Raw genomic sequence first — 11,861 nt, forward strand, 5'->3', positions numbered from 1 at the left:
CCTGTCCTCCCTCCCACCCCTTCCCAGTTCCCCGTTCTGGTTGTGCCAAATACTGTTTCACTGAGTCTTTCCAGAACCAGGGACCACTCCTGCTTTCTTCTTGTATCTCATTTGATGTGTGGATTATGTTTTGGGTATTCCAGTTTTCTAGGTTAATAACCACTTATTAGTGAGTGCATACCATGATTCACCTTTTGAGTCTGGGTTACCTCACTTAGTATGATGTTCTCTAGCTCCATCCATTTGCCTAAGAATTTCATGAATTCATTGTTTCTAATGGCTGAATAGTACTCCATTGTGTAGATATACCACATTTTTTGCATCCACTCTTCTGTTGAGGGATACCTGGGTTCTTTCCAGCATCTGGCAATTATAAATAGGGCTGCTATGAACATAGTAGAGCATGTATCCTTATTACATGGTGGGGAATCCTCTGGGTATATGCCCAGGAGTGGTATAGCAGGATCTTCTGGAAGTGAGGTGCCCAGTTTTCGGAGGAACCGCCAGACTGCTTTCCAGAGTGGTTGTACCAATTTGCAACCCCACCAGCAGTGGAGGAGTGTTCCTCTTTCTCCGCACCCTCTCCAACACCTGCTGTCTCCTGAGTATCTTGGGGTGACTCTTACCAAACATGCGAAAGATCTGTATGACAAGAACTTCAAGACTCTGAAGAAGGAAATGGAAGAAGACCTCAAAAAATGGGAAAACCTCCCATGCTCATGGATCGGTAGAATCAATATAGTTAAAATGGCCATTTTGCCTAAAGCACTATACAGATTCAATGCAATACCCATCAAAATCCCAACTCAATTCTTCATAGAGTTAGAAAGAGCAATTATCAAGTTCATCTGGAACAACAAAAAACCCAGGATAGCTAAAACTATTCTCAGCAACAAAAGAAAATCTGGGGGAATCAGTATCCCTGACCTCAAGCAATACTACAGAGCAATAGTGTTAAAAACTGCATGGTATTGGTACAGTGACAGGCAGGAGGATCAATGGAACAGGATTGAAGATCCAGAAATGAACCCACACACCTATGGCCACTTGATCCTCGACAAAGAGGCTGAAAACATCCAATGGAAAAAAGATAGCCTTTTCAACAAATGGTGCTGGTTCAACTGGAGGTCAGCATGCAGAAGAATGCGAATTGATCCATCCTTGTCTCCTTGTACTAAGCTCAAATCCAAATGGATCAAGGACCTCCACATAAAGCCAGACACTCTGAAGCTAATAGAAAAGAAACTGGGGAAGACCCTTGAGGACATCGGTACAGGGAGAAAGTTTCTGAACAGAACACCAAAAGCGTATGCTCAAAGAGCAAGAATTGACAAATGGGACCTCATAAGGTTACAGAGTTTCTGTAAGGCAAAGGACACCATCAAGAGGACAGATCGGCAACCAACAAATTGGGAAAAGATCTCCAGACACTTCTTGCATACCTGTTTATGTTTACCCCCACCTCGATCCCTGCCTCCCTTTACCTCCTGTGAGTATTTCCTTCCTGCTTCCATGTGGGATCGAAGCCTCCTCATTTGGGCATTTATGCTTGTTACAACCTAATTCTGTAGGCTGAAACTGTACTTTTTGGCTAATATCCACCTATGGATAGCATGCATGTCCTTTTGGGTCTGAGTTAACTAATTTAGTATATTTTCTAATTCCATTCATTTGTATGCCAAATTCATGAATGTCATCATTTTTATTAATAGTACACCAATGTGTAAATGAACTACGTTTTCTGAATCCATTCTTTAGTTGAAGGAAATTTGTGTTGTTTCTAGCTTCTGGCTATTACAAATAGGCCTGCTATGAACATGATGCAGTATGTGTCCTAGTAGTGTGGTAGGGAGTCCTTTGGGTATGTTCTCAAAAGTGGTATAGCTGGGTCATCAGGTAGAACTATTTCTAATTTTCTGAAGAATCACCAGATTGATTTCCAGAGTAGTTGTGCTGGTTTGCAACCCCACCAGCAATGGACAAGTGTTCCTCTTTCTTCACATCTTTCCAAGCAAGTGCTGTCACTTAAGTTGTGGATCTTAGCCATTCTGATTGAAATGTGGTAGAATCTCAGGGTCATTTTGTTTTATACTTGCTAAAACCAATAGTGATATTAATCACATGGTATTGTTACAGGGACTGAGAAATCAATAGAATAAAATTAAAGACAAATTGAAGAATCAATATGAAGAGAAAACTCATAGACTTATGGACACTTGATCTTTGATAAAGGAACAAAAAAAAATACATTGGAAAAAAGAAAGAATCTACAATAACTAGTGCTGGTCCAACTTATAGTCTGTATTTAGGAGACCAAATATATATCCATACTTATCACCTTGCAAAAATCTCAAGTCCAAGTGGATGGTGTTCCTCAATATCAAACCAGATACACTGAGTCTAATAGAAGAGAACTTGTAAAAGAGTTTCAAACTCACTTGCACAGGGGGAAAATTCCAGAAGAGAACACCAATGGCTCAGGGTCTAAAATCAACAATTGATAAATGGGACCTAATGAAACTGAAATGATTCTGTAAGACAAAATGTGGCATCATTAGCACAACTAGGCATCTAAGGATTGGGAAAAATTCTTCACTAACTGTACATCCACTGGAGGCTAATATCTAAAATATATATAGAACTCAACAAGTTAATCTTCAAAAACCCAGATAACCTAATTAAAAAATGTGGTACAGAGCAAAACAGAGAATTTACAACAGAAGAATCTTGAAAGGCAAAGAAACACTTAAAAATATTCAAAGTCCTTTGTTATCAGGAGTTGTGATTTTGATCTTAAGTGAAACTTGAAGAATGATATTTCCTTGAATCATCACAAGATATTCTGGATACTTATAAGGGAAGATAAATTAATTCAACAGACTAAAGAAGTATTACAGGATGTGTGGCATTCTTACTCTTGTTTAATCTTACAATCGTCATAAATATGTGTACATCAAATAAACCTTCATAATATAACCATCAGATTGGAAAGAAAAGCCTGCATGCTCCTTACGGTTCTACATTAGAAAGAGGGGAAAAACATAGTACACATGATATGTTTCCTAGTGATTCATAATTTTGGGACTTCCATAAATGATTCCCATGACTTGCTTTCTGTTGGGGAAATGGTCTCCTCTCCTTCTTTTCCATTATCATAAGTTCACAATTAATGTTCATCTTCTAGAGGGCCTAAATTTTAAAACTCTCCTGCAAGTTAAGTGTCTATACTGCTGTGCTCTTCCTCACCTCCCTTCCCATGGCATATATGAGATTAGGGAAATCACTATTTTTATAGTATCATGTGTTTTGCCAAAATATCCACTTTCTCTGCATCATATCTCTCAAGAAAAACATCCGAGGAACACTTCTGTCAGAAATGTTGCAAACATTTGGTAAAGCATTTTCCATTCTTCACACGCAATACAGAATATGTGGCATACTCTTTGAATTTGAATGAAGTCTTAATTCACCATGCTTTTTTGAATGTTTCAAAATCATTCCTATTGGTTTCTCAAATAATTTTGAGATGAATATATATTAATGAGTCTAGTTATATAAAATATCTAGCCCCATTCTTGTTCTTATTGACAGGGTCAGATTGTTCTTGCATTTGACCCCCATTATAATCCAGAATAAAGCACCCTGTGTTGTAAGGAACCATAACAACAGGGATGATTTGGTTTCAGATTCATTTCTCAGATTTGTTCAAGGCTTCTAGGATAGCTAATTTATATTGAAAGCATCACTGAGTTCATGGCAGTTAGGGTAGGTTGTTAAGCTTCCAGTGGTGAAGCAAAGTATTTCAGTTATAAGAAGATATTTAGAATCAGAATCAAGGAAAACCAGCCTAGTGGCTGGCCCAGGGCTCACGGGGTCAGGGTGACATAGGCAGATTGGGCCTAGTGGGGCAAGTGGATGGATCTGCATGTGACATGGATCCAATAGGAGCAGAAGGGGCTGGTCAATACCCTGTGGATGTAGATTTTGAAGACCTCCCAGGGTGTGGCCTGTCTATGGTATTTGAGAGTCTTGCTAGTTACAGTTGCCTACATGGGAATTTATATTCTCTTAGGGTGTGTATGACATCTGCCCAGGATCTTGATGCTTTCATAGTTTCTGTTGAGAACTCTTGTGTAATTGTGATAGGTCTGCCTTTATATTTTCTTGACATTTTCTGTTAATGCTTTTAATGTTCTTTCTGTGTTTAGTGTATTTGGTGTTTTAACTGTTATGTGACTGGAGGATTTTCTGTTCTGGTCCAATCTATTTGAAGTTCTGTAGTCTTCTTGTATGTTCATGGGCAGCTCTTTCTTTGGGTTAGGGAAGTTTTCTTCTATAATTTTGTTGAAGATATTTACTGGCCTTAAGACTGGAAATCTTTACTCTCTTCTATACCAAACATCCTTAGGTTTGGTCTTTGCATTGTGTCCTGAATTTCCTGGATGCTTGGGGTTAGGAGCTTTTAACATTTTGCCTTTTTTTTTTTTTTTTTTTTTTTGACTTTGGTGTCAATGTTTTCTATGGTGTCTTCTGAACCTGAGATTCTCTCCTCTATCTCTTATATTCTGATGGTAATGATTGCATCTATGACTCTTGATCTATTTCCTATGTTCTCTATGTCCAGAGTTGTTTACTTTTGTGATTTTTTTATTGTTACTCCCTCTATTTTTAGAGGTTGTGCTTTCCTATAAGTCTTTAAGGACTTCAACCTGTTTACCTGTATTTCTTTTTATTCCATATATTCTTTATTTACATTCCAAGTGATTTCCCTCTCCTGGATGCCCCCTCCCTGAAAGTCCCATGAACCCTCTTCCCTCCCCCTGTTCCCCAATCTACCACTTCCTAAGTCCCTGTCCTGGTATTCTCCTACATTGCTCTACTGAGCCTTTCCTGGACCAGGGGCCACCCCTTCCTTCTCCTTGGGCATCATTTGATATGTGAATTGTGCCTTGGGTATTCCAAGCTTCTAGGCTAATATCCACTTATCAGTGAGTGCATACCACGAGTATTCTTTTCTGACAGGGTTACCTCACTTAGGATGATGTTCTCCAGCTCCATCCATTTGACTAAGAATTTCATGAATTCATTATTTCTAATGGCTGAATAGTACTCCATTGTGTATATATATACCACATTTTCTGTATCCATTCCTCCTTTGAGGGACATCTGGGTTCTTTCCCACTTCTGGCTATTATACATAGGACTGCTATGAACATAGTGGAGCATGTATCCTTATTACATGCTGGGGAATCCTCTGGGTATATGCCCAGGAGTGGTGTAGCAGGGTCCTCCGGAAGTATCATTTGCTGTTTTCTGAGGAACCTCCAGACTGATTTCCAGAGTGGTAGTACCTGCTTGCAATCCCACAAGCAGTGGAGAAGTGTTCCTCTTTCTCCACATCCTCGCCAGCACCTGTTTTCTCCTGAGTTTTTTATCTTAGCCATTGTGACTGTTGTGACATGAAATCTCAGGGTTGTTTTGATTTGTATTTCCCTGATGACTAAGGATGTTGAACATTTCTTTAGGCGCTTCTCACCATTCAATATTCTTCAGGTGGAAATTCCTTCTTGAGCTCGGTTCCCCATTTTTAAGGGGGGTGTTTAGCTCTCTATAGTCTACCTTCTTGAGTTCTTTGTATATCTTGGATATAAGCCCTCTGTCAGATGTAGTGTTGGTAAAGATCTTTTCCCAGGTTGTTGTTTGCCGTTTTGTCCTTTTGACAATGTCCTTTGCTTTACAGAAACTTTGTAATTTTATGAAGTCCATTTGTCAATTCTTGATCTTAGAGCACAAGCTATTGGTGTTCTGTTGTGGAAAATTTCCCCTGTGCCCATGTCCTAAGGGTCTTCCCCGGTTCCTTTTTTATTAGTTTCAGTGTGTCTGGATTTATGTGGAGGTTCTTGATCCACTTGGACTTGAGCTTAGTACAAGGAAATAAGAATGGATCAATTTGCATTCTTTGGCATGCTGACCTCCAGTTGAACCAGCACCATTTGTTGAAAAGGCTATCTTTGTTTCCACTGGATGATTGTAGCTCTCTTGTCAAAGATCAAGGGACCATAATTCTGTGGGTTCATTTCTGGGTCTTCAATTAAATTCCACTGATCTACTTGCCTGTCACTGTACCAATACCATGTAGTTTTTAACTCAATTGCTCTGTAGTACTGCTTGAGGTCAGGGATACTGATTACCCCAGAAATTGTGTTACTGTTGAGGATAGTTTTAGATATCCTGGGTTTTTTTGTTATTCCAGATGAATTTGAGAATTGCTCTTTCTAAGTCTATGAAGAATTGAGTTGGGATTTTGATGGGGATTTCTTTCTTAGCCTGTTTATCCTTTAAGTATAGGAAGGCTACTGATTTGCTTGAGTTAATTTAATATCCTTTGCTGTTAATTTACAAACACTTTGCTGAAGTTGTTTATCAGCTGTAGGTATTCTCTGGTGGAGTTTTTTGGGTCACTTAAGTATCTTATCATATCATCTGCAAATAGTGATAGTTTGACTTCTTCCTTTCCAATTTGTATCCATTTTGTCTAGTCCTTGATTTTAGTGGGATTGCTTCAAGGGGATTATTTATGTCCTTCTTGAAGCCCTCTGTCAGCATCATGAGCCGTGATTTTAAATCCAATTCTTGCTTTTCTGGTGTGTTGGGGTATCCAAGACTTTCTGTTGTGGGAGAATTATGTTCGGATGGTGTCATGTCGCCTTGATTTCTGTGGATAATGTTCCTACATTTGCCTTTTTGTCATCTGGTTATCTCTGGTATTAGTTGGTTCTGCTGTCTCTGGCTTGTCTCTCCTGTGTGCATGCAAGCCTGTATCAGCACCCCTGGGTGACTGGCCTTCCCTGGCATAGAATGCTGTGGCATTGCCCAGATCCTAAGTGCAGGTGGGGCCCTGGCCAACCCTGTCCCAGCTGTTTCTCTCTGTTCTTCCATAGTTCTGAGATGCTCTCATTATTCCTGTCATTCATGGGATAGACAACCTGAACACTGAACTTCATCTTGCTTTGCCTCGACTTGTAGACATTGGTATTCCTAGACTGTCAAGTAGGGCAGATCCCCTGGTGATCATGGCACTCCCTCAGCCAGGAGCTTTTCTGTGCATGACAAACAGCATTCTCCTTGCTATCACTAGGCAGAAACCCATCTGTTATAGTTACCTTGACATCTGAAATCCACCTGTCTGGAAGATACTTATGGGAGAGTGTGGGAGAGTCCTAAAACGTTCAGCTGACAGTTATGTGCAATTCAAAAACAGAGCCAGGAGGAGGAGCCACTTGCCCAGAGCCCTTATGAAAATTGTAGATGAAGTGAGAATTGCACCCCCAAGTCTGACTGCTTTTTCACCTTTGGAAACCAGGAAACTTAGTTGTAATGTAGCCAATGCTTGTGAAATGCTTTCACATTCTAGACAAAAGACACTAAATAACATCCCAAATTATTTACATTTGTTGATACCTCAAGGGACTACCAATCTAAATGTAGACAATCAATTGTTAAAGTATAATTCACCAGAAAGTGATTTTTTTCTTTCTTTTCTCTCTCTCTTTTCTTCTTTCTTTTACTTTTGGCAACAGGGCCTCATTCTGTAATTCAAGCTAGTCTTGAACTTATGGTACCCCTTTTATGGTAACCACATGGTAAACCTGCTGCTTCAGTTTCTCAAGTGTTAGGATTATAGATGTGAGCCACCATGCCAGATTTGGGATGTCTTGCCTTCTTCCCTTCTTCCCTTCCTCCCTCCCACTATCTCTCCCCCCTCTCTCTATTCCTCCCTCCCTCTATCCTCCCTCCACTCTCCCTCCTTTCCTCCCTCTCTCCTCTCCTCCCTTCTCTCCCTCCCTCTTTCTCTGCTTCCCTCTCTTCCTTCCATCTTTCTTTTCTTTTGCATAGGTCTCCTGTATCCTAGGCTGACTTTGAACTTGCTATGGATGTAGACAAAGATGTCCTCAAAGTTTAACCCTTCTGCTCTGCTTCCTGAGTGCTGGGTTTACAGTGTCCCTGAAATATACACCCTACTATGCAATTCTGGAGTGGAACCAAAGGGTTCCTGCGTGCTAGGCAAGAAAGGCCGTGGGGGCCTTTTCTTGACTCCTGATGGATGTGGAGGGGCCCAGACCACCCCTCGACAGGTGGTCGTGGGTATATAAGAAAGCAGGATGAGCAATGGAGAGCAAGCCAGTAAGCAGCATCCCTCCATGGCCTCTGTTTTAGTTCTTGTCTCCGGGTTCCTGCTTTGAATTCTTGCCAGGACTTATCTCCTTGTCAAACTCTAAGTTATAAGATGAAACAAACCCCTTCCTCCACAGGTTCTGGTCATGGTGTGGAAAGCAAACTAGACAGGGGTCATCTGGATTGAGATAGAAAAGCTGGATTTCCAAAAATAGTCCAGAAGCGATGGATCATGCCTGTTACTCCCTGAATTTTAGGCAGGAAGATCACAAGGCCAGCCTGGGTCACTTAGGAGACCTAGTGACAAAAATGAAGGGAAAAGAAGGAAAGGAAGGGGAGAGATCTAGAGGGCAAAGTAGTGAAAGTCACGATCCTGACGAGGTGCGCACAGTGTACCAGCATAGGCATAGATAAGTGCCATTGGGCTGCTTGGTGTAGACAGAGACCCCTGCCAGCTACAGTCTCTCCCTCTAAGAGTCAGGCAGTGCCAGCAACGCATCCTGCCAAGGGCTCTGAGCTGCCTGGAACACAGTTCTGCATAAACACCATCCTCATTACTGCTTCTAATCTACAGATCCTGGGCTCTCTGTGTGTAAACATGAAGAAAGGAATGGGGCTGAAGAGCCAGGAGCCAGGGGCTGGGAGCACCCCAGGCTGTTTCTTGCCACATGGCTTTCCGAGGAGAACGTCTAAGCCTCCGAAGGTAAGCCTGGACAAGTCTGATGTGTCCATGACAGGAGCTTCCTCTTCTGGAACCATAAATGCTATTTTAATACCCCCCACCCCCGCCTTAAACAAACAGCCTTTGTTCTTTCCCAGCAGAGCCCTGTGACAGCCCTGGCCTCCTCTTTGCTGAGCCTACTATCTGGGCTTTCCAGATCTTCTTGGACTGATGCCTAAAACTCCCCTGCAGAGAAGCTCTCTTCGGGCTGAAACCTTACTTCATCCCTCCATGGAGGGTCCAAAGGAAGACCAGGACAGAGAGCCCACTCGGACTGTTCGCTCGCTGGTTTCATAGTTGCATCTGTCAAGGGACTCTGCTCTGAACATCTCAGTCCGTGAGGGTGTCAGCTTAAGGGAGGGCCTTGTCACCAAATGCAGTGTGACTGTGTTCCCTTGTTTTTTTCTTTCAAATTTGATACAAACTAGAGCCACTGGGAAGAGGGAGCCTCTGATGAGGAATTGACTGGCCTGTGGGCACGTGTGGGTACATTTTCTTGACTGAGGATTCGTGTGAGAGGGCCCAGACACCTGTGTGTGGTGCTGTCCCTGGGCCATGTAAGAAAACAATTGAGCAAACCACTAGGCAGTATTGCCACCCAATCTCTGCTTCAGTTCCTGCCGCCCTCTCCCCGGTTCCTGTCTTGGCTGTAACTTGTCAAATAAACATTTCCTTCCAAGGTTGCTCAAGGTGTTTACCACAGCAATAGAAAATACACTAGATTATAAAATAATTACACAACTATACATTGAAAAACTGAGGATTGCCCATATCACTACCAAAAACAAGCAAAACAAGCACACAAACAATCCCAAGCTAACTAGGGTAGACAAGCTCTTCAAGATCAGTAGATTAGGTGTGCTGTGCATCTGGTTGTAGCAGTGTGAAGAGGTTTGGCCCTCATGGACTCATGTGTGTTGGGATGCCTGGCCCACAAGGAGTGACACTATTAGGAGGTGCATCCTTGTTGGAGTAGGTGTGACCTTGTTGGAGGAAGTATATTACCATGGGGATGGGCTTTGAGGTCCTATAATCAAACTCTGCCCAGTGTTGAAGTGAGAGTCTCTTCCTGGCTGCCTTCAGGTCCAGACATAGAAATCTCAGCTCCCTCTTCAGCACTGTGTCTGTCCTGTAGGCCACCACGCTTCCCTGCATGGTGATAATGGACTGAACCTCCGAAACTGTCCCCAGTATATGTTTTTAGTTTTTGTTTTTTTAATAATAATAATACCTTGAACATAGTGTCTCTGGACAGCAATGAGACCCTAACTAAGACAAAGGTTGAGGCAAGAGGACTGTGAGTTTGAGGACAGCCTGAGCTACATGGTGAGCCCCAAGTTAGCTTGGGCTACAGGGTGAAATCTTGTTCCAACAGCAACAACAACAACAAACAGAACAAATAATAAACAGACTCACTATCTTAACTACCTGGTAATGTAGAAAAGAGATGGGAATGGAATGTTCTAGTACTTCTAGAGTGAAAGAGAAATAAGGAAGATGTAAGAGACACAGTAATGGCATATGATGTTTCAAATACACCCACAGCAAGATATTATTTTAGATATTTGGAGAACTTTCCAGAAACACTGGATACCAGCTGGTTAATTCTGTTCAGGCCTTGATGTCACTGTGGTTAAATAATAAGGTAGGTCCTTATTTTGACATGACTGATGAAGTATTTAGTGATAAAATGGCTTGAGATCTCATTTTGTTTGAAGACATTCCAGTTCAGAAAATGTGAATGTGGAAAAACTAGGTGTGGGAAAGTGTTGGTGGTTATTGAGTCTGTATAATTGCTCTCTCAAGGTTTGTTGTACTCTATATTCAGAAATTTTTATTTAAAAAATTAACATTTAAGACAACTATATATTTCAATTTTAAAGCATGGGAAGTGGTTTGTGATAAATGTGCTCACAGCACATAAGGTCTTTGCTTTTAGTCTAGTCTAGCAAAAACAGGTTGTTGGTTTTTTGGTTTGTTTGTTTTTTGTTTAGGAGTTATATGAAAGGGGTTTGCAAAGTTCAGTATGTTTTATCTGAAGTTTAAAATAGGTATATGTTTTAGGGACTTTTAAAAGGTCTTGAAAATGTTTCTACTTTCAGTGATATCTCTAAGCTAAAAGAGATGGGCAAGATTTATCACAGCTCGGGGCTGGGGAGATGGCCCAGTGGATACGAATATGTGCTTTGCAAGCACAAGGACCTGAGATCGAATCCTCAGCACCTGTGTAAAAGCTGTGCCTGGCTGTTCATGTAAGCCCAGCCTTGGATGTTCGAGTCACATGGTTCCTGGGAGCTTGCTGGTCATCTAGCCTGGGGGAATTGACAGGCTCCTAGATCAGAGAGACCTTCCTTCCCTGTGAAGAGGACACCTGATGTCCTCCTTTGTCCTCTGAGTCCATATGTGTGATTGATGCACACACACACACATATGAGAGACACACAGAGAGAGACAGAGACAGAAATTTGCAATTATTTTTTACATGTTCCCCCTTTCTTATCATACTGGTGGTGAACATCCAGTGTTTGGACTGTTCTTCCCTGCTTCTTATCTTAGAAGAAATTGGTCCACCTATATTCAGTCCTTTTTTTCCCCTTACCCCTAGTCATGGTCTTCCTTACTGGCCTCAAGTTTATGATTTCTTTACCCCAGCTTCCCGAATGCTGGAATTAAAGGCACATACCACATGCCTGGCTCACTCTCTGTCTCTCTGCCTCTCAGTATTTATTTCCATTTCTTTACTTATTAGGCTCTGTTGTACAAACAGTGCAATATAACAAGCTTAGTGCATGCATATAAGATCATAATCATAATCGCCACCGACACACTCCCCCGCACCCCCACCCCACTCGCGCTTATTTTTCTACCTTCATGTCCGTTACTTTTATCTTTGGGTTCTATATATTTCAAAAACATATGACACACACACGTCTTCCTGAGTCTGACTTATTTTGCTTAGCAGGAA

At 41.6% G+C, this 11,861-nt stretch overlaps 1 protein-coding gene across 1 annotated transcript in view; it reads left to right on the top strand.

The window, feature by feature from the left end:
* The window catches only part of LOC127673819 (coiled-coil domain-containing protein 3-like), a 116,874-nt gene extending 107,294 nt beyond the window's left edge, over positions 1 to 9,580 (top strand). Inside the window, 2 exon segments of the mRNA XM_052169565.1 lie at positions 8,750 to 8,878; positions 8,995 to 9,580. Coding sequence (XP_052025525.1) covers positions 8,750 to 8,878; positions 8,995 to 9,075 — 210 coding nt within the window. The 3' untranslated portion in view covers positions 9,076 to 9,580.
* Positions 9,581 to 11,861: the final 2,281 nt, after the last annotated feature.

The sequence above is a fragment of the Apodemus sylvaticus genome, chromosome 23, assembly GCF_947179515.1.
Source record: "Apodemus sylvaticus chromosome 23, mApoSyl1.1, whole genome shotgun sequence".
Lineage (NCBI taxonomy): Eukaryota > Metazoa > Chordata > Mammalia > Rodentia > Muridae > Apodemus > Apodemus sylvaticus.